This window comes from Brassica rapa, chromosome A02 (assembly GCF_000309985.2).
Source record: "Brassica rapa cultivar Chiifu-401-42 chromosome A02, CAAS_Brap_v3.01, whole genome shotgun sequence".
Lineage (NCBI taxonomy): Eukaryota > Viridiplantae > Streptophyta > Magnoliopsida > Brassicales > Brassicaceae > Brassica > Brassica rapa.
Window position 1 is genome coordinate 7214656 of NC_024796.2, and position 23090 is coordinate 7237745.

Below are 23090 nucleotides of genomic sequence, written 5' to 3' on the forward strand. Positions count from 1 at the left end.
GACCATCCGTGCTACTCCCTCTGCTTGTACCGAGAGACGGATAGTTCCCATGATTACTTCGGAAGAACCGTTAAAGCCGGTGAGAGTCCTGGATGACGGTTTCACGTCTTTTAAGTCGATTCCCATTTTTACGAGAGTTTCGCGAAAAATGATATCGACCGAGCTGCCAGTATCGATCAGCACTTTGGTGACGTCGTACTTATCGATGGCTAAAACGACGAGGAGAGGATCGTTGTGAGGGAAAGTTACTCCGACAAGGTCTTCAGTTGAGAAGGAGATTGGGAGATCAGTTGGGAACTTCTGCGGCCAGCGCTGCGAGGTGTCCACCATTCGTCGGTGATCTTTGACTGCTCGTACGGAGTCCCCGCAAGGTGGAGATCCTCCCATAATCACGTTGATCCGCGGCCTGACACTTGATTGCTTCCTGGTGAGAAGAGCTCGGAGGTCTTCGCTTTCTTTCGGCGACCCGGCCTTTTTGTGGTCCAGTTTTGCACGCAAATCACCGACTCGCGCGTTAAGCTGATCTCGTAGATCGACGATAGGATTGCCTTCTGTAGTTACCAATAAGGATCCTGGGCTCAGCGAATGCTTAGTTCTTTTAGCATTGAGCTCGACTCGGAGATCGGATGATCCGGGAGTCTTGTCATTCGTTGGCGTGGTCTTTCGTTTGAGGAGTACACGTAAGTCCAACGGGTCGAGGGCTTCCTCGAGATCGCTCTCTTCGTCTGATGAGGACTCCGGTTGGGCTCGAATGACTTCAATCCTTTGTCTGGCTGCCGGCGGATCTTCGTCAGCTGAGGCGTCACCATCATCGTCTTGATGTGGGATTTGCTCGGCGACCTTTGGTTTTTGGTCGTCTTGACGCGGTTTTGCTTGATTTTTTCGCTGATTTTTCCTGTCCTTGTTTCTGCTCCAACTGTTCTCGCTTTTTGGCTTCGGAGGAGGAATCTTAATTTCACCGCTTTCGAGTGAGGAGAGGAATTGCGCAAAAAGTGTTTTGCACTCCGAAGTGTCGTGACCTTTTACACCGTGGAGTTTGCACGATTTAGTAAGCCCTGGTGGGGTCCGGGAAGATCCCGCTGCCGAATCGACCTGGGCGACCGTGGCTGGCGCTGTTGCTCGGGGGGATTCGCTTGGAGGATCGGTTTCCCGATGAAAGGTGTTCCACTTCTTCCCGTTTTCGTCGACGACGTAAAGGAGACCGTTCTTACGGTTATTTTTGTCGCTTGGAGCATGCTGACGAGGTTCGACGTGAGCTGTGGCGGCATTTTTAGGCGCCGATTGCTTCGCCGAGTTGTGCTTGCTCAAGATGGCTTTAGTGTCTTCTTCCATACGAATGAAGTTGTGAGAACGAGCAACGGCATCTTGCAACGTCGTGGCGGTGCATCGATAGAGATCTTCTCGGAACTTACATTCCACAAGGAGATTGTTCCTCAAGGCATCGACGGCGATGTGGTCTGGGATATTGATTCTTGACACGACCGACTTAAAACGTTCCATGTAATCGCGAAGATTCTGATCCTTCGTTTGCTTGAGGTTCCAGAGAGTCGACGCCGTTGCTTCACGCTTGGTGAACATGATATAAGTCTTGAGAAAAGCCGAGGAGAGCTCTTTGAAGCTTCTAATTGAATTCTCTTCGAGTCCCGAGAACCAGGTTAAGGCTTGCTCGTTGAGTGTTTCAATGAAAAGTTGGCAGTATCCCGCGTCTCTTTCATCGGGGGCGAGTCTGGCCCTCGCTACCGCAATATTAAAAGCCGTCAAGTGCTCGACGGGATCTCCTCCTGGTTTGTATTCCGGAAGACGCAACTTGTCCATCTTTCGGAGTTTGACCTCCGTCAGTTCCTCGGTGAAAGGAGTACGCGATGTTGATGCGATGACACTGTCAATCTCGGGTACTGCGCTCGTTGCTTGGTGGATCCTCGAACTCATTTGTTGGAAATTTAGTTTAAGCTCAGCGATTTCTCGGACAGTTGATGGATCTGACGCTGCAGGAGAAGCATCGGCGGCTAGGGTTTCCGCGAGTTGAAGAGTGGGATCGACTGGGTTCGTCGTTCGTCCTTCTGCCGGAGTAGGAGGGTTTGTATTGAAGAGGTAACGACGGAGCGGTTGTGAGTTGCCGGTGGAGGCGCTAAGAGCAGCGACAATGGCGGCGAGCTGATCATTCGTCGTCTTCTGAACTTCTTCTTGATGAGCAAGTCGGGCTATGACTGAACTCATGAATTCCGACGAGAGGAGGGGAGGAGGCGGAGGAGGCGTGAGTGCCGGCTCCTCTCCTGAGGTATCAGGGTTCGTACCTCCGGTGGTCATATCGGTCTAGAAACGCTGGGTCTGTTCGGCCCCACGGTGGGCGCCAATTGTTTAAGGTGAGTTTGGTCTCGGGTGAAGTAAACAATACTAGAAATGGGTCGAACAGAGGCGTTTATTAGATTTCGAGATGATGTTACAAAGGTGGAGAAAGTAAAAGCAAGCCGGAGCTCGTGAGAGCTTAAACCGGAAAAGTACAAATAGCAGAGAGATGATTGTACGGATGATAAACCCTAATCTCGCCGCTAAGTTTGTGTAGCTAAGTGTCGATGCCTTTCTCCTTTGCCTTCCTCTCCTTTTATACTCTGTTCGATTACCTTAACCTAATCTCTTTTTACTGATTGGGCTTTGTCGGCCTTTCGGGCCTGATTATGAGATGCTCGCTGAGCCGTTGAGTCGATCAACCTCGCTTCGCTTGCTCTCTGCTTCAACTATCGGCGCTCCCTCTCGAGTCGATGCCTCGAGAATCGGCTTCTGCGCCGATGTCGACTCGGTTTGCTGGACTGGGCCCTTTGTTCGATGGGCTTTGTGGATGGGTTAAATCCATCCCCAACAGTCCCCTCCCGTCTCATCCGTCGTTCAGCCGCCGCCGATCAACGTCGTCACTCAGCCGGAGATCACGGTAACCGTCGTGGTAAAAAGGGACCGTTTGCCACCAGGGACAAGCCCATGCCCGAAGAACCAAAGAAAGAACCGGTGGTGCTGTCCAAGAGAGACAAGAGGATCGGCGTTTTGCGTTTGGACAAGGCACGACTTGAAGACCGTAACAATCACTGGATGAAAGGGTATGAAAATCTTGTCTCTTTGTTGGCTGATTGTAGATGTGATGTACAGAGGGGTATACTCCATGGCAAAATCCGATCGGTTGCAGAGAAAGTCGACGAGAATACGAAGACGCTAAACAAGGTGGAGTGGGAGCTTGTGTCTCTTGGAGAGGTGATCGGAGGTCTTGCCGATGTGAGTGGTGGTGGCGGCGATGTGAGTGGTGGTGGCTGCGATGTGACCGGTGGTGGCGGTGGTGTTGACGGGACCGGAGGTGGTGGAGAAGGGACATGTGGTGGAGATGTGGTCGGAGATGGAGAGGTGGGAGGTGGTGGCATCTGAGTTATGGGTTAAGTTCTCTTCTTATTAAACCAACGTCATGTTAATTTTGTTGGTTTTAGAAATGAAGTTATGGTTAAATTTTCTTCTTATTGGTTCTTGTTTTATGTTTTCTTAAGACACTGATGGTATTATGAATGGTTAATGACGTTGGATGTGTTTGAAAAGTGATTAATTTAGTTGGTTTTTACAATTAAGTAATGAAGTTTTTTAAAAGAATTTTAATTATAAATACAATATAATAATATTATTATAATGTAAAAAGGAATATTTCCTTATTTATTATCATTTTTCCTCTCAAGCTAAATAGCAACCAAAATACTAAACTGTTGTGGAGCGGATTTTGTAGTCTACTTGCCTCTTTAACCGGTTTTGTTTTTGATGAAGACCCAATCACTTCTCTTTCTCTTTGATTATTTATTCATTATAAGCCGTTTGTAGTGTACTAAGCGTACTTGCCCAAGGTTTTGTTGTTTGATGCCGATTACGATTTATATAAATGAAAGGCATAAAACCAACAATTTGGACATGTCATTGTCACTTTAAATGGAAAATTTGCATTCTAGTGGATAAATTGGTATTACATGAACTTAACTCACAAAGTTAAACAAATCAGGAAAATAATTATGTTGGCATTTGTAAGTATGTCGCAAATGCTTAAAAAATCACATGTTTGTGACACACCAGCTTCAATGAATATACAACCATGAGTTTTTGCTTATTTATGGGACCACCTCATTTAAAAAAAAAATCCTTTTGTTACATTACATCTCTCTCTCAGGTGCTTATATGCATATGAACAAATGATAAATGCCTACGTTTGTTTCCATATAAAACAATAATTGATTCTTATTCCATTATAAGAAAATATTCACATAAATATATATCCATTTATCCCACATGTTGATCTCTTGACGGAGAGAGAGAGAGAGAGAGAGAGAGAGAGAGAGAGAGAGAGAGAGAGAGAGAGAGAGAGAGAGAGAGAGAGAGAGAGAGAGAGAGAGAGAGAGAGAGAGAGAGAGAGAGAGATATGTAGGGAAAAGAGGGGGGCAGATCGTAGCTAAAGAGACAAAAGTGTGAGAAGTTTCAATAGACTCTAGCAAACACCATACTTTAGTAAATATTATCCAAAATGATCATGTTCTGAATTAACATATTTTGATTAAAACTTTTTTTTGAGTATTTGGTATTTAAATCTGCTTTTATAAATTGAAAATATGACATTAGCCTAAATTTTATACATATATATATATATATATATTTATTTATTTATTTATTTATTTGAATGGGAGAAAGAGTGAATATAATGAAAATACCTTCTAAAAACGTTTATGGATGCCAAAAGATAAAATAACAATTCGCATGAAATCATGATATCATTAATTAAGTTATGAGAAAAAAAAAGTTTTAACATAATACCGAGAATAAGACCACTTGTCATATTTATATAATTCCACACAACCTCAGACTACTCAAATGCGATCACCAAATCCGTTGATGTATGATATTTTCCATGACTTGATTTTGTAGTCATTGTTGAAATGTGGGCTGTTTGGGTCAAGAGAGTAAAAGTTCAGACCCAATAAGGCCGATGCCTTCACTAGGGTGGTGCATCTCGTATCTTATTATGCACGAACCTCAAATATCTAATGATCGTATCTTCTTGTTGACTGAAAGAAAAAAAAACAATTAAAGAATGGTGATGGACTGATGTCCAGGGAAAACCCTCCGTTAATACAAAAGGATGCCTTCTCGCCAAGTTGGTTTAACTGTGTAGTAAAGATCAAAACAAATCTTACTACAAAAAAATGAAAAATGAAAGAGGTTTTTGAGACAAGTACATGTTTTGTATCAGGGACATGGAAGGCATTGATTGGCATCAGCAGCTAGCTAATGTTATGTACCTGATTAATTTGTCGGATGACATTTGCTCACTCAATAGTGTGGTTTGTAAACGCAGGTTACAAGGAACTATGGAGATAAAAATCCATATCATCCCTGAGGCGTGAGGAGCTCTGACGTTACGTACATCTCACAACTAAAGCTTTGTTAATTTTCTTCTTTTCGAGTTACCTTCTGAAGCGAAATAACCCTGAAAAAATTTACTAAAAAAGAGTTGTGAGATGTGTACAGAGAATTTTGTTGTGTTAACTGGTCTTTTAATTAAGAGGTTTTGTTGTTGAAGAATTGAGCCAATCAGTTCTCTAATCATAACAAAGGAACAAATGCAAAAACTCCAGAAATATTAAAAACAGACTGCACTTAGCAAACACCAAGAGGTAAGACTCAGCCATCAATTCCAAACTAGTTTTCTAGATTTTTTGAGGTGGAATATAGTAAGCAGGGAAGTGAGAATCAATATAGCTAATGAAGGCGTGACCAGACAGATCGATATATGCGACTTCGTTGAAAGCTTCCAAGAACTCAACGTGGTTTGAGTGCAAGCCAGGAAAGGAAGCAGCAGGGGCACAGAATGGTTCAGAATCCGAGAGGAAAATGACTAGATCTCCTATGTCTTGAGTGTGGACAGCGTTTCCTTCTTCATCTATCTTGAACACCATTAAAGCTCTCGTCTTCATTTTTGCAATACCACCCTTGCTGATCTCGGATGTCTTCCTGTACATCTTAACCAAGAAAGTCTCACCAGCTGGTGACTCCACCAAGTGCTCGCTCTTGCAACACGAATCCATAAGCTCGCGTGTGGCCTTCGGCAGCTTAGGAATCTTTTGGAAATGCAAGATCTGCAACTTGGGGTCCTCGCTGGGTTTGCAGGGATCCCATGACCCCATGAGGTGGCCTCCATATCCGAGAATACGAAACATCTCCTCTTTCTTGGAGAACACGACACGTGAGGAGTAGAAACAAGGGTTTTTGATCCTGATGTTGGTCCACTCTGGTTTACTACTCTGAGAGGCTGGTTTGCAAAAGCTGAGCTGAGCTCCCAAGAACTTAGCAGCCACAACACAATTCTCATCATCATCCGGACAAGATGAGGACATTGAGACGTTGGTGACGATTTTGGTTTGGCAGTGTCTCATGGTTACAAGGGGAGGCAGAGGGATGTGTTTCGGTTCTGTATAAGATGCATATGGGTTGAGATCGTCTTGGAGACGAAGGATTCCATCGTCCTTGAGAGTAGCTATCCAGCCATGAGATGCCCCAACGATGGTATCGTTACCATGATTATTATACACCAAATCCATTGGCACTTTCTTTTCCAGTTCAGTAGCGTCACGTTCATTAGCATTCTTGATGATGAGTTTCCCGAGACCCTCTCCACAAGGTTTAGCGCCGAGGATATTACAAGGAGGGGTTTGATGCAAGGAAGATGATGAAAAGCCATTGGAGAAAATAAGAAGAGATGATCTTCTCAACAACCCTTGTTTCCCAAGGCGGAGCCGACTCAGAAATAGAGACATGTATATTAGTAAAGCGAATAGCAAAAGAGATTAAAGAGAGAGAAAAAAAAAAGAGTAAAACCCTCCATTAATACATGTATGAGGCGGCCTTGCACACCAAGTTATCATATTTTCTATATTTGTTGGAGTAGATTCATGGAAATAAATATTGGTAAAGGATTTTTTGCCCCATATATGTATATATTTGTGTACATTATTTTGTTATGCTGGTTCAAACATGGTAAGCAAGTCATCCAATACAGAACATGTACTTTAACTTGTTATCTAGAGCTTGATGGTGATTTAACTTTTATATACTTTAATATTATTTTAAAGATTTAGTGGTTAATATTTTTAACATTTACCATATATTTAAATGTTTGTATAACTTTTAAACATAAAAATTGAATAAGTTACATGCTGTAATTTACTTTATTGTTATAAATCAAAATTTATTAAATATATGTATTAATTGTGCCAGTGCCACCAAAATAATTAATAACTGATGGACATTTACAATAACTAGGTAATTACCCGCGCTACGCTGCGGGATTTTTTTTTATTTTATTGTTTATAAAATATTTTCATTTTATTAATGAATAATTATATTAATATAAGTTTTGTATCTAAATATTTATAATCTAGACATATATTGTATTTTTTTATCTCTTTTTTTTTGGGTTTTAGGTTCCAGTTTGTGGTCTAAAATACTCTAATATGATCCTTTTTCCATTCCATAAAAGTATTTCGTATTTAAATTTTGTTTCAATATATATATCAGTTTTACATTTTTATATATTAAAAAATCAGTTTAATCCTTATTTTTATTTTTTGTATCGATCAAATAAAAAAATAATGTGGAATTCTAATTAAAAATAATATAGAGAACTTAAGCATTTTCTTAATATTTTTTTTTAGAGCCGCCTTATAATCAGACTTATGTATTTGATCCTTATTTTGATTTCGTATTCTATCCTTATTACTAAATGATATACGCTAAATTTTTGTTTACATTACTATTATATTTATACTTTATTATTCATTTATTTTTCAATTGAGTTTAAAGTTAAGGATAGAAGTCCAATTCATTTCTTTTCTTACGCTTTTCTGGTTCACCAAATTTAAAATTCAACATTGTAGTAAATGTCCTTCACCTCACTTCAAATTTAAAATTCAATATTGTAGTAAAATAATTAGCCTTTGCTAAAATAATATATTTTGTAAAATGATTTCAGTAAATATTCTCCATCACCAATATTAGTATTGACTTTTGAATAATATTTTACATAGAATATATTATGCGATATTTTGATAAAATTCGTCATATAAATGTTTGTGCATTCTTTATTTATTGATTTAGTTGCTCTTTCATTTTGATGAACTTGGCTACCAACTTTGAGAATGAGACCGACCATCTGCATCAGAATTAGAACAGAGCTAGTATAATCGACTCTTCTTAGCAGTTAGAACCAAAGCTAGTATGATCGACTCTTCTTAGCAGTTAGAACCAAAGCTAGTATGATCGACTCTTCTTGAGTTTCAAAAAGAATTATTCTTGAGAAAATCTCAGCTTAGTTTGAGCTTAACAACTCATCAAATAATTCCATCATCGGTTTGATTGTTTGTGGCTTCTTCACCCGATGGAATTATGGATTGTGAATTTGTGGTCTTCTTCATGTTTGAATGTTACTTATGATCCCGAATAGTGTCATGTTATATGGTCTTCGATTCACAAATTTAGTAATAAATTGTGATAACCTGGTCTACTATAATCTGTTTGGTTTGTCTAATTATATTTATTTTTATCAAACCAAAACTCAATTCTTTTATTCACTTTAATCTAACCCGTATATTTCTATCAGCATATATATCTCCTTCTACCTAAAGTCAAGTTGTCATCTTCTTTGTATCGTAAACATTGATGCTTCTCACCAGCACCTCCTTTTTCTTATCTTCTCTTCTTCCCCTCCTTCAGACTTCGTATGGTTCTTGGTTCGTCCCTCAAACCCTCCTCTCCGTTTATGTATGCGAAAAAGACGTTGTGTTCGTTTCCAATCGTCACCACCAATGTTGTCCATAGAGTGATAGAGTCATCTCATCTTTACTCTTGTTGGTATTATGTAGCGGAACCGAAACGTGGATGAGAGCGACGTCGGAGCTGCCGCCTTTCACCATCACTGGACGCTGGAATCTTCACAATCCACCGGAGATCTGCACCGTTACCATAAACCCTATAACTCCCACCCAAAACCCTCTACACTTGTTCACGGATCTCATCGCTCTCCGAGAAAGAAGATGGAGGAGGATCGTGAACTCACAGAGAAATTTACAACATATAAATATCTCAAAAGAAATTTTTGAGTTTTGATAAATAAAAGAAATTACAAACTATTTTTAAAATGTTAACATTTTAGTAGTTTTCAAATATAAATAGTTTTTAGTATTTTTGATAAGTAAGAAAGAGTTATAAAATATTAACTTAGTATTTGGTACTTTTGATTGAAAACAATAATATAACATTGTTGGATATCTTGAATAATTTTTTTTTAAAATAATACAAAAGGGATAAAAATGAGATCACTACAGGAAACGTGGGTATTAATAGCTGGCGTTAAACGCTATAAGTTCGTTTTAATAGTGTTTCCTAAAACACTCTGACAGCACCCGTTATCATAGGTCCGACTCTTTTGATAGCAGATTTGTTGTATGCTATAATTAAATATACAACGATAGCATTAATTTCTTTGCAATTGTTAATATTTATAATAACGTCATAGAAATGTTATTAAACCCCACTAATTTGATTTTTACTATTGCAGTTTGTCATCCATTTTACAGATTTGGCTTTTTTAATTGTAGCTTTTATGATTCCAGTTAATTTTATAAATGCAATTTCTTTTAGAAATACAAAAGAAAATGAAAGTGCAAATTTTACATTAAACATGAAAAGTTTACAAATCTTACTTCCATCCAAACGTATCAAGTTCAACAAACACCAACAACATAAATTTCCCCATGATCATAACACCAACAACAAAATATCCCCATGTCCACTGTCAGTGTTTTCTTCATATTCATCCTCTGAATTAACCTCATCTTCACACAGATCATGCTCACAAACTCAAGAACCTTGTGCAGCCTGTCACTCTACCAACACGTTAACTACACATCATCTCCATTGCTTGAGATGTCACAGCTAAAGTTTTTGTAAACAAGACACTCGGGACTTGGCAGCCTGTTGAACTTTTCTCTTGTAAACAAGAAACTCTTGCTCATCGCTCTCACCAACTTCATCCAAGATTTCCTGTTGTAAAAAAATATTCACGCCACAAAAGAACTAATAAAAGCCCGGCAACTTCGGTAAAAAAAAAAAGAAATGGTTGAGAGATTAACCTGCAACTTTTGCAGTAAAGTTCCACAAGTAAGATCCCCAAGAAGAGGACCTACAGCATTTGTGACCACCATTGTCGTGAGCTCACAAGATACCTGCAGAAAATATCAAAACAAAAGAAGACCATAACTAAACTAAGAGTATGATAGACAGAACTTGACAGTGATTAATGGACATTATGCATCAGTTTGCAATGAAATCTTAATTAAGAACACAAAGCTAGGAGCAAAGCAAGAAACTCACATAGCTTTTCTTAATCAAAGTTGAAATCTTTTTCCAAATACAAAAACACATCCTAATCACTCTTATAAATGATTTAACTTCAGAGACAAATAATCAAACCAGCCAGACACTCAGAAATATACACAGCACAGAATCATTGCAGGTTTTTGATTTTCAAAACAGAACAGTTTTGAGGAAACTTTTACAGAGTCAGAAACTGATCAAATCAAAACTCAGATCCTGAGCAGCACAGGTTAATTTCAAAATTGTCTTACACTTAACAGTATCAATTGAAATAAGATCAATCATAAACATAAACAGATTAATCACTCTTCTCAAACCCAAACAGAAACAGATAACACAGATTCTACAAAACCAAACACAGATCTGATTTCTCTGCGAGAATATGAAAAGTCTAACTCAGAATTGTGATCAAAGAACTCTATTTTATCAGATTTCAACACCACAAACAACAGAACGATCAAATCTCAGCAGAATATGGAAAGACCAAACAAAAATCAGAGAGAACGATGAAGAGCACTCCCTTTACTGAGTTGCTCTGACACGAAAGGCAGTGGTACCCATCTCTCAATTCGGCTCTAGGCTCGAGTTGATCTGCTTGACAGAGAGAAACGCGGCGGTTAGGGCATGAGAGAGCAGATCTGCATTCACGGAGAAATTTGGTGGTTACGGCATGAGGAGGAGACTATGCGGCAATGAAAATTGATCTGATTGCAGTAGGCTTGCAAACTTCAGAGAAGAAATTTATCTGATTTTCACTTTTCTTTTGCAAACTTCAGAGAACTCAAAGATAGTAAGGGTGAATGAACGAAGAAGAATGTGCAAACACAATTTCAAGGACGTGGAGAAACAAAATGTTTTAATTGGTCACTCAACTTTTTTCAGTTAATGACATGTCAGCCTCTTAAGATTTTAAAAGTCTGATGTGTCAACACAAGGAAAGAACCTTGTGCTATTATTGTGTTGATTTAGGAAACAAGGATATGCCCAAGAGAATATACGTCAACTGTTTATTTACAAATAAAAATACTATTTTTTAAAAAATACAGCTAATATATATAGATCAACGTTCCCAAAATATTTGTATATAATGAAAGAAAGATAAGGGTGAGAAGAGAATTTGAGGTGGGGATACCTTAGAGAGTGTGATAGTTAGAATTGCCATATGCAAGAGATGTACATATTATAAGAAATGACAAATTAATATGTTGGAATCTAGTGAACAAAGAAAGCTCAATTCAAAAAACACTAAACAACCAAACAAAATATATGAACATTTTCATGTGACTCTAGCCAAACACATAACTTCTATCTTCCACTTTTTTCTATTGTTTATTGATTTTCTATGCTGAAATAAACTCCATGTTAGTTTCAAAAAAAAAAACTTCATGTTTAATAATCTATCTTCTTTTACAAACTTAAAGAGAGGATTACACAAAAATACAAGGGAAATTAGGTGAGATGACGCTACAAAAAAGCATAATTGATTGAGTAGCCAATTACCCTAACTTTTCACTGTTTCACATTGTCTTTTATATAATATTGCTGTATTACCCCTGCTTGAAACCGGAGAAACCTGCTAGAAAAAAAATAAAATTAAAAATTACTATTTTGCAAAAATATGTCGTGTCTCTTCCAGATTCACACCCATATTTGAATAGTTTCACTCCAGATTCTCTCCACCGCGTTTTCTCTGATTACAATCCCTTGCTGATTCGCATTCACATTCCAGTTTGTGTTGATCCTTGCCGAAAAGACCTGTGTAGTGGCGATCACCTCCATCTATGGAAACGGCACCATCTTCCGTCACCACCGTATGTTCTTCTCTTCTATTTACTGTATCAACAACAAAATTTGTCTCTCTGATACGGTTATATGTATTATCTCCACTGATGTTGCGAGATACAGTTACTTTTTTTCGTCATGGATGAAGTTGATCGGAGAAGATAAACAGTGTCTGTTTATTTTGTTCTATTCTATTCGCATATGGAATAGAAATGTAAAACAATATGTGTTATGTTTGTTCTATTCTATTCGCATATGGAATAGAAATGTAAAACAATATGTGTTATGTTTGTTCTATTCCTGTTATGAAATGCGATATATTCTGCTACTCTTCTATTTTATCATGTTCCATTCCATTTGATGATTACTAAAGAGTGTTTTATTTTGTTAAGAAATATAGTTTTTGAACAAGTAAATATCGTGTTATGATCTAGATTGTGTAGTTTAATATTACATAATATAATTTAATTTTACATAATATATGTAATTTTTTTGACTTTGATATTTGGGTTTAGGATTTATATTTGGGTTTAGGGTTTATATTTTGGTTTAGGGTTTAGTGAATATAATTTAGGGTTTAGTATTTAGAAGGTGAGGGGATATGGTTGGGGGATCAACATTAACTTCTTCCATGAAATCATAGATATTTCATCATTTTGTTCCATTCAGGTTTAGTTTATGAAAGATTGGGGTTGACATTGGATTAGGGTTTATATTTCCGTGTAGGGTTTATTGATTAAGGTTTAGGGTTTAGTATTAAGGGGCTGGAGTGGGATTTGGATAATGTTTAGTATATATGGGTTAGATTTGGGATAATGTTTAGTATTAGAGTATGTGAGTGAGGTTAGAAATCTGTTTTATTTCGGTGATGTGGAATAGAACACTGAAACATATGTATGTGGTCATAAATATGTGACGTGGTTCCTTATATTCACTCAGATGTGATTTAAATATTAGCCATACCTCAATTTGTTTACGTCATCTAACTTTCTATCTTTCACCGGTTACTTGCACCAACCAAGGGTATTACCGGATCAAATGGGCCTTAAATGTTAGTTACTCAATTACGTCAAAATCAATGTCATTCTCTTAATTTCACTTCAAATTTTAGCTATTTGGCTAATTGACCCACAAAAATACAATAAGCCTAAAGAGAGGATCACACAAAAATACAATAATGACTACGATGCGCTTATGCATTGAAACTATATAATTGGTTTACCTTTTTCGTCTTCTAGTAGAAAATTCAATAACATTAAGAGAGAGTAACGTATTGTGTTATTCCATTCAAATTAGCTTACCCATTTTATTTATATGCACACATACTGACATGCATTTATATATAGCTTTTCTCCAATTCACATGCATTTCTTATCATCTTATGGTGCAAGTCTATCTTGCTTCCATTGTATTTCCATTTATTACTAATATAACAGGGTCAATAATGCTATCATAAATTATTGAATCGACAAGGATATATATAGTCCCCATCTAAATCTTTGTTTGCTTCTAGTACAGTACAAACTACAGAGACCTCTGAGAAAATAGAGTTCAAAATCTTTAAGGGAAATTAAACTTTGATGGAGAATGAAATAACAAAACTTACTCTATAAATCGTTTTTCATGTTTGGTATATGAATATTACAGGTTTGTGTCCATAAATAACGTGATTAAATTACAAGAAACAAAAACACGAGGGTATAATAGTAAATTGAGCAGCACTCTGTCATTTCTTCTCCAATTAAGGCAACGTATGTCTCTCCACAACTTATTTCCAGCTTCGCAATCACATTAAGCTATTAATCTCTCTCTCTCTGTTGCATGCGGTATTACTTACCATGGCCACCGAGCAAGAATTCACACGCGCATCACGCGTCTCAGGTGCTTCAAGCAGCGTAGGATATTACTCAGACGAAGATTACAAGGACGAGGAAGAGGAGGAAGAAGAAGAAGAAGAAGAGATGGAAGAAACTGAGAAAGATGAAGAAGAAGAAGAACCACGTGTGCGGGTTACGTGCGGAGGAAGAAGAAACGGGTCACCAGGTTCCTATAATAAATGGATGATGTTGGGTCGAATACTTGACCCGAGATCCAAACTGGTTCAAGAATGGAACAGAGTCTTTCTCCTCGTCTGCGCGACGGGCCTTTTCGTGGACCCACTTTTTCTATACACCCTCTCGGTAAACGACGCGTGTATGTGTCTGCTCGTCGACGGTTGGCTCGCTCTCACCGTCACTGCGTTACGCTCCATGACCGATCTTTTGCACTTATGGAACATTTTGATTCAGTTCAAGATTGCTCGTTGGTGGCCTTATCGCGGCGGAGATAGCGACGGCGATATTAACAAAGGAGATGGGACACGTGTACGTATGAGAGGTGCTCCACCTTACGTTAAGAAGAATGGGTTCTTCTTCGATCTCTTCGTCATCTTACCATTACCTCAGGTTACTAGACCAATATTTTAATTCTTCCTATTTACAGAAAGAAACAAATATTACCAATATTTTAATTCTTCTTATTTATTAAGCAAATTATATTATTTTTACTTTGGTATATACAAGAAATTAAATGCGCTAGAGAGATTGTAAACGTGGTGATGAACTTCTTCTGAGCTATTAATTAAGAAACAAAGAAATCGCGCAAATTAAAGTATATACCGTATTTTTTCTTAGCCAGTTACAAAATTTATACTTATAACATAGTTATAATGTGATAGTACCTTCGTTATTTTACTATTTCTTTTTTGCTAAAATTTGGGTTATATTATTATGTTAGTCGTCGAGGACTCAAGACCAATGTTTAATGCTATATAAACAGTTTTAGTCAATGCAAATGCGCAGAGGTTACTATACAGAGCGATTAGCGAGTAATAATACTTTCTTTATACAATTAGGTAATGATGATTTTTTTTGTTTTTCAGTTTTTTTTTTTATGATTTCTTTGCTTTTCTTGTGACAATTACTAACATTGGTTAATGAGCACAAACATAGTAATTAAATCGTGTACTGAACTAAAATTAATAGACTAATCTAGGAAAAAAAATCTTAAATCCAGATAGTTATATGGTCTGAAATAAGTCTCACTTAGACTGACCTAATCATGTTCGTGTGTGGACCAAATGAGAATACATATTCGTTTTCAGTCTTCTTTTCGTATGGTACATTATTGTTCTTTTGTTTAAATAATTTAACAACAAATTATTATTTTTCTTTCTAAAAAAAAAACAAATTATTATTTTTAAAATGAGAGCAGGTGGTGTTGTGGGTGGTGATACCTTCTCTTCTAAAGAGAGGATCTGTGACTTTGGTGGTCTCAATCTTGCTTTTAACATTCCTCTTCCAATATCTACCGAAGATCTACCACTCCATTCGCCATCTCCGTCAAAATGCCACTCTGTCAGGTTACATTTTCGGTACCGTCTGGTGGGGATTCGCACTCAACATGGTCGCTTATTTCGTCGCCGCTCATGTAAGTGTTAAAACAAATTTCTTGCTTAGAAATATGATTTCATTTCTGATTACCATTTTAACGATTGAGATAACATAATTGAACTAGTTTAAGCCTGGACCAAAAAAAAGAACAAGTTTAGGCCTAAATGAATCTCAATGCAAGCTTTTATTGTTGTGTCTAAACGTTTTGAGTAGTTATTAATAAGTGTCGTTATATGCTCTGTATTCTATATGTTCATCAATAGATTACAAATTTTAGTAAAATAGTAAACGCATGTTTACGATTTTTCTTTTATAAATTTCAGTTTCTTTTTTGTGCGAGTGTGAGTGGGTAATTTATTTTATAGACTACTAAATTTTGGAAAAGTATTGGTTTTCAGGTGCCAGGTAATTATATTTTAGTATTTTTTTTGTTGGAGTTTATTTATTTGTTACCTAAAATAGTTTCACATGGACCTTTTCCTTTGCTATGGGAGTCTTTCTGAAAGAGAAATATATCAGAAAATGCCAAAATAAGAAAAGACTTGTTAGGGGGAGGTGTGATTCTCTGAAGCACATAAGTAGCAATCAAATTATTTAATAAAAATAAGCACAACTTGCATTGGTTTTTAGGTATGATTAAACAAGAAAGACTAGGTTAGAATAAAAAGTTATACAATCATTAGCTTCCTTTCCAAATACATATTTTACGATTTCACTTTTATTTGTCCCTCAATGATTCATCAGATTTTAATCAACATCGTATGAGAATTTATTAGATCTTCCAACTCAATCATAACCGTATAATATTGTGACCAATTATCAAAAATCTATTAGCTTTCCAATTTTGTTCGTTACCATTTACTTTTTATATGAACTACAGGCAGCAGGAGCCTGTTGGTACTTGTTAGGGGTCCAAAGATCAGCGAAATGTCTTAAAGAACAATGTGAAAACACAATGGGTTGCGACCTAAGGATGTTGTCATGTAAGGAACCAGTGTACTATGGCACGACCGAGATGGTCCTTGACAGGGCTAGACTGGCTTGGGCACGAAACCACCAAGCACGATCCGTTTGCTTAGATATCGACACCGACTACACATATGGTGCTTATCAATGGACCATTCAACTTGTGAGCAATGAAAGCCGGTTGGAGAAAGTCCTTTTCCCTATTTTTTGGGGTCTCATGACTCTCAGGTATTGTTCAGATTTTAGTTTTGTTTGTGTGAATTTAGTTTAACTTATACAAAGAAAATCAAATAAAAACATTAAATTGATTTGTTTGATCTATATACTTAATCAGCACATTTGGGAATTTGGAGAGCACAACAGAATGGTCTGAGGTTGTCTTCAATATAATAGTTCTAACAAGTGGTCTTCTTCTTGTTACAATGTTGATCGGTAACATAAAGGTAATTGCACTAGCTTATTTTCCTGTAATTTACTTATCATAACTCAAGGAATTATAATTTGTCTCTAATTTACAAATGTAGGTGTTTCTTCACGCAACAACTTCAAAGAAGCAAGCAATGCACCTGAAAATGAGGAACATAGAGTGGTGGATGAAGAAGAGACATTTACCATTAGGGTTTAGGCAACGAGTTCGCAACTACGAGCGGCAGAGATGGGCCGCTATGCGCGGTGTAGACGAGTGTGAGATGGTTCAAAACCTTCCAGAAGGTCTTAGGAGAGACATCAAGTACCATCTTTGTTTGGACTTGGTCCGGCAGGTTAGATTAGTCATCACGATTAATATTCATTAACGAAGAGACGACATTAGAATTAATTATCACTGATGTCATGACTATATGCATTTTTTAGGTTCCGTTGTTTCAGCATATGGATGATTTGGTGCTTGAGAATATATGCGACCGCGTGAAGTCTCTCATTTTCACAAAAGGAGAAACCGTAAGTATCTTTAACCAATTTAACGATTATTTATTTCAATTCGTGAAGCCATCTAGTTTAGTTGTCTATTAGCGTGGCTTCCAGAAAATCTCTCAACTTTGAACACAAAGTAAAAATGTTAAAATGCATACAGATCCAAAAAGAAGGAGATGCAGTGCAGAGAATGTTGTTTGTAGTAAGAGGCCATCTTCAGAGTAGTCAGTTACTAAGAGACGGAGTCAAAAGCTGTTGCATGTTAGGTCCAGGTAATTTTAGCGGTGACGAGCTTCTCTCATGGTGTCTCCGACGACCATTCGTGGAGAGGCTACCGCCGTCTTCCTCAACGCTTGTAACGCTCGAGACCACCGAAGCATTTGGACTCGACGCTCAAGACGTTAAGTACGTGACTCAACATTTCCGTTACACTTTTGTTAACGAGAAAGTCAAACGCAGTGCCCGCTATTATTCTCCTGGCTGGCGAACTTGGGCCGCAGTTGCGGTTCAGCTCGCTTGGAGGAGGTACGTCTCATTTCTTGAATATATACATCTCCCTTTTAAAAAGGTTTAAATCTATTGCCAATTTTTTTTTCCAATCAAAAGTACAATTTATGTGGGAAAGAAATGAGCTTTCGATTATTATCATTTTAATATTGTTTTGCAAAGACACAGCAACTTGATAAAAAGTCCAAACAATACGACAACCACATTTATTGATTTTTGGAATTTAAGTATTTTGTGAAGCAAAAAAAAAAGAAAAAGAAATGGTGGTTTAAGAAATATATTACTTAAGAAAATATTACAAAAAAAAAAAAAAAAACTGTTTTTTCTGTTGTTGTTTTGATCGGAATTATGTGTGAATAGATTTACATAGATAATAACTAAATGGTTCTTGTTAATGTGATAGGTACAAGCATAGGTTGACTTTGACGTCACTGTCGTTCATAAGGCCGAGGAGACCATTGTCGAGATGTGCGTCACTAGGAGAAGATAAATTGAGGCTCTATACAGCCATCTTAACCTCTCCTAAACCCAATCCTGACGATTTTGATGATTATTAATTGATACTATTTTGCTCTATCGATCTACTATATATTATGTTCTCCTTCAATAATTAATCCTATTATATTATCATGCATACGAGATATGACATGGAAAAGGAAACTAGATAATAATCTGCATGAAGAAGTGAAAAAAGAACTCCAAAAATGCAATCTTGAGTCTTGACTTACACGAAAATAACTTTCATAATGAATCATACCATAGTTAAGCAGTGTATATAATCCACAATATTTTACTCGGCTGCCTAACATACATTAGACATCGAAAAGGAAAACTCAAATTGTGATAGGTATAAAGAAGTGAGAAAATAGGTCTTGCAGATTCATGTTTGTTTGTGGAAACGATGATTCTCTATATGAAGCTTAGAATTGGGCAACGATAATCCAGAAAGTTCTATCATATAAGCACTACCAAAATGAAATTTGAGTTTTCACTTAAATTGCCTCCAATAATTTATAGAAATCACATATTTTAAAAAATCAAATTTATATTTCTTATTTCCGAAGCACTGGTTAACTCTTTGATTAACTACTAATTAAATTAAAAATACTTATACTACCTTTTTATCCTTTAGGCTTTAGTTGAATATTATAAATATGTAAACCACGTTCTATCTCGGGGAAATGGTTTACCATTTCTTTTTTTTATAAATGTAAACATTGTTCTTAGCGACAATGTAAGTGCATGGGAGTCCAACGAAGTAGGTTTAGTAGTGGAAACTAGGTTACTTTCTGTAGTTTAAAGATGCATTGCATATCATAACCTAAAATAAACAAAGAAATCGGAAGAAAGACCAATTCTTGTTTCCAAGAAGATGATGAAGTTGAAGGATAGTCTCTTCCTATTGATGAAGAGGGAATATATTACATATGTAATCCATATGTTCTGATTTATTACTTTATTAGTAATGTGGAATTTCATTTGATTTTTTCAACCTCTTTCTAAGATTTCAATATAGGGATTTTGCTGATATATGGGCTGAATCCAATCAAGAAGGCTATTGCAAAAACGTTAATAGCTTAGATCTCAAGAATGTAGGACGAGAGACTAACTGCTTTTTTGAATCGCTGGTTCAATTCTATACTGTACCGAAAATCAGATAAACCGGTTCGGTTCTCGGATAAAAAGGAGTTAGCTGAAAGATTCGCTGACCTATCAGGAGGACTCATGTGCGACGTGTCACCAACATTTGCTTCCTTTCAAAGCAATAGACTAATCCGCAAGGACACATAAACTTCAAAACTATTCAACTTTTGCCACCATAAAAAAAAGCCTAAAAGATTTATTTATTGACAAAACAAATTATAGAAAAATGAGGCAAAGATACTTGTTGCCGCCTTTCTCTCTTCACCTCTAGCCTGTAATAATTGTTTCTCCCTCCCCCTCCAATATTTCAATGCCTCTCTGAACATTTTTGCATTTTCTTGGGGAAACATTTCTAATCTTCTGATTTGTTTCTCCCTCCTCCGTTGTTTTTGGACCCTCAAAGAAAACCTCTTCCGCTTTTCATCGGAAGGCGAAGAGACGACCGGCAATTTTCTTTGTTTTTTTTTTCTCCGATGACGCCGCGTCTTTTCGCCTGTTTTCGCGTCAAAGGATCATCAACTTCCCCCACCGGAAAAGGAATCACCGGTCATAACGCTGCCGTTGTAGCTGCTGATGTTCCCGCCGGCGACGGACCTGTTCTCGTTCAACTCTTCTCTTCTCAGGGGTGCAAGACTTCTCCGGAGGCGGAGATGCTCGTGTCGCGCCTCGGCCGTGGAGATTTCGACGGTCAGATCCGTCGTGAAGGTGGGGCTGGTTCTCCGGCGATGGTTCTCGTGTTTCACGTTGATTATTGGGATTACTTGGGGTGGAAGGATCCGTACGGATCGAGCCAATGGACGGTGAGGCAAAAGGCTTACATCGAGGCGTTGAACCAAGATACCATGTTCACTCCACAGTTTGTGGTTCAAGGTCGCGTCCAGTTTCTTGGCAACGAGGAAGATGCTCTTCTCAAGTCCATCGTTGAAGCGCCTAGGTTTCCTTCTCCGGCGTTTCGGGTGAGTAGCTTCATTACATTGCCATATTTTTATTATTATAAATGTGATGGCATAAATCTCACACTATAGACTATATTATATAGTTTAGAATAATTTACTATGGAGTCAAAAACATCCATGGATAAATTAATTATATATATATCATACAAGAGCGTAACTGGTTTGGGATCAGTGTGTTTGTGTGCTTGCTTGTCGCATAACAGAACACAAACACTATATGTCAAAAGGAACTCTTTGCTTGTGTTATGTGTCCTTATTGACAATCGGCTTTGTCTTAATCTCATAAAACATGAATTTGACTGTGTCCAACTATCGTTACGACTGTGTAGTCATTTTAGAGTAGATTTATTACTCTAGATTCTATGTTACTCTCAGTTTCACCAAAATTTAACCAATCAAGTGGAATGTCACTTTTTCATTTTTACTCTATTTACTATTCAAATTGAGGAAAACGCACACTCACTTTTACTTTCAATTTTGTGAAAACATCACTTGTCATTTTTTTCTTTCTTTTCCTTCTTTTCCAACATTTTATTTTTCACCTTTAACGTTTACTCTGATTTAGTCCAGTAATTACCAATCAGACAATATATCTTATAGGCACACTAGTAACTAACCTTTTACGTGTGCTTAACTAAATTGTGATCAAGATCAGTAAATTTTCAATTGATTTTTGATACCAGGCCACATTTCAAAGACCAACCTCCGAAACTCTGCAAGTATCTCTCACAGGAGCATTGAGGATGAAAGTGGACTCGAGCGGGATCGATATAATGGTCGCGCTATACGAGAACGGGATAGTGACTGATTGCCCTCGAGGAGAGAACTCAGGGAGAGTCTTGTCCAATGATTACGTTGTAAGAAAGCTAGAAAAGTTATGCACTGTTAAAGATTTAACGGCGAAGAAGACGGTGTCGGGAACGGCTCATTTCACGGTTTGGGATGGGTTCAACAGTGCTAAATGTGGTGTCGCTGTATTTCTACAGAACACTTCTCTTCAAATTTTCGGTACGCAGAGTTTTCAAATGCCTGATGAGATTTGACAAAAGAAACAAACAAACAAACTTCAAAATCTATAATTATATAAAAGATAAATTAATTTGCCCTTTTTATGTTCGTTTTTCATAATTGGTTATTGGATTTTTTGTCTGTATACTTTTTCGATTTGTTTCTCCCCCTCATGAGTATGCTATCCACCTCGATGTTTAGGTCCTTTAGGATCTTAAACCATATATAGGATCATCAATGTCGATATTTCTGAGTTCGATGCTAACGAAAACTTATTTTTAACGTTAAATGCTAAAGTCAATTATATTACATATGACCATGAAATTTTAAACCTACTACTTTAACCATGATAAACTCAAACCATGAATACTTGAGCATCATTAACCATGATAATGTATAAACGGGTACAGGTTTCTCAATAAATGCAAAATGTTAATATGTTTTATTCTCTAAAAAGCAAAATATTAGTTTCATTTTATACTTATATCTCATTTGCTGACAAAAAAAAACTTATATCTCATTTAAATTTATATACATCAACTTGTATATAGCAGCAGTAGAATCAACAAGCAGAAGGGTTATTTTCAATATAAATATTTTTTTGGTGTAATCAATATATATAATTTTCGTCATGCGTTTCATAACTTAACCTTTATACTATGCTAATTTCAGTTTTAACTAAAAGTAGACCTCGGTCCTCAAGTTGGCATGAATGGTTTTTTTTTTCATTTTGTAATGGATAACTTTATAATCGATAGACAATTTTTTAGTGTTTGTATATGTGTTAATTGTCCACTTTGTGGTTAGATGTTAAACTAATCAAAGTGATCTATTACCTAATATATATGTCATTAGATCATGTTTTACTACATAGACCATTTTCTAATGTATTTGTGTATAAATTTAACAATTTAGTATGATTATTTATATTAATACGTTTTTTCAAAACAAATATTCGTAGCCAGATTATATATTTTCTCAAATTTAAATGTCTCCAAATTTGCTTTGTATGCCAAATAAACTCAACACTTACAATACTTACAAAAACATAATTAATAAAGCCTTGAAGTATAGGTGATATAAAAGTTGAAAATAAATTTAGCAAAAGTTTAGATTTTAGTTCATATATAATATTTATAAATTTCATAAAATTTATTCCAAATTATTAACTTGAAATTTACTTTGTATTATTATATTTAGATACATTTTTGTGAATAGTATTCATACGTTAACCTTCAATTATTATTGCGAGAAAATAAATCTGTCAGAAAATCAATATATTCCCATTTATAAATTTTGAAATTGTATATTTAATTGTGACATATCCAATTACTGCTACTTTAGAAGTATATATAGTGGTTGTAAAAAAAAGTATATATTGTGGTGAAAGTATGGCATATTATTATGTAATTATTATAACTAGTTAGAACTATTCTAAAATTTT

The 23090-nt window shown here is 36.6% G+C and overlaps 3 protein-coding genes and 1 long non-coding RNA gene across 4 annotated transcripts; 3 read left to right on the forward strand and 1 right to left on the reverse strand.

The window, feature by feature from the left end:
- Positions 1-5098: 5098 nt before the first annotated feature.
- On the reverse strand, positions 5099-6882 carry LOC103851981. Its single transcript, XM_009128858.3, has one exon. The coding sequence runs from the start codon at positions 6822-6824 to the stop codon at positions 5718-5720; it is 1107 nt and encodes a 368-aa protein (XP_009127106.1). The 5' UTR covers positions 6825-6882; the 3' UTR covers positions 5099-5717.
- An 833-nt stretch (positions 6883-7715) lies between these two features.
- Positions 7716-9932, forward strand: LOC117131900. The gene is made up of 2 exons (XR_004455341.1): positions 7716-7948; positions 7989-9932. It is a non-coding gene; the product is annotated as an uncharacterized LOC117131900 (long non-coding RNA).
- Positions 9933-14060: 4128 nt separating this feature from the next.
- On the forward strand, positions 14061-18672 carry LOC103851982 (cyclic nucleotide-gated ion channel 4). The gene is made up of 8 exons (XM_009128859.3): positions 14061-14666; positions 15475-15690; positions 16534-16847; positions 16954-17062; positions 17144-17380; positions 17472-17558; positions 17692-18056; positions 18442-18672. Exons 1-8 carry the CDS (start codon positions 14061-14063, stop codon positions 18593-18595), a joined length of 2088 nt encoding a protein of 695 aa, XP_009127107.1. The 3' UTR covers positions 18596-18672.
- Positions 18673-18910: 238 nt separating this feature from the next.
- LOC103851983 lies at positions 18911-21819 on the forward strand. The gene is made up of 2 exons (XM_009128860.3): positions 18911-20638; positions 21322-21819. Exons 1-2 carry the CDS (start codon positions 20156-20158, stop codon positions 21679-21681), a joined length of 843 nt encoding a protein of 280 aa, XP_009127108.1. The 5' UTR covers positions 18911-20155; the 3' UTR covers positions 21682-21819.
- Positions 21820-23090: the final 1271 nt, after the last annotated feature.

Excerpts from the sequence above, each read along its gene's own strand:
- LOC103851981 (XM_009128858.3), bottom strand. The coding sequence starts at position 6,824 with ATGTCTCTATTTCTGAGTCGGCTCCGCCTTGGGAAACAAGGGTTGTTG.
- LOC103851982 (XM_009128859.3), top strand. The coding sequence starts at position 14,061 with ATGGCCACCGAGCAAGAATTCACACGCGCATCACGCGTCTCAGGTGCT. Across the intron at positions 14,667-15,474 it reads TCATCTTACCATTACCTCAG|GTGGTGTTGTGGGTGGTGAT; the intron begins GTTACTAGACCA and ends AAATGAGAGCAG. Across the intron at positions 17,063-17,143 it reads TGTTGATCGGTAACATAAAG|GTGTTTCTTCACGCAACAAC; the intron begins GTAATTGCACTA and ends TTACAAATGTAG.
- LOC103851983 (XM_009128860.3), top strand. The coding sequence starts at position 20,156 with ATGACGCCGCGTCTTTTCGCCTGTTTTCGCGTCAAAGGATCATCAACT. Across the intron at positions 20,639-21,321 it reads TTCCTTCTCCGGCGTTTCGG|GCCACATTTCAAAGACCAAC; the intron begins GTGAGTAGCTTC and ends TTTTGATACCAG.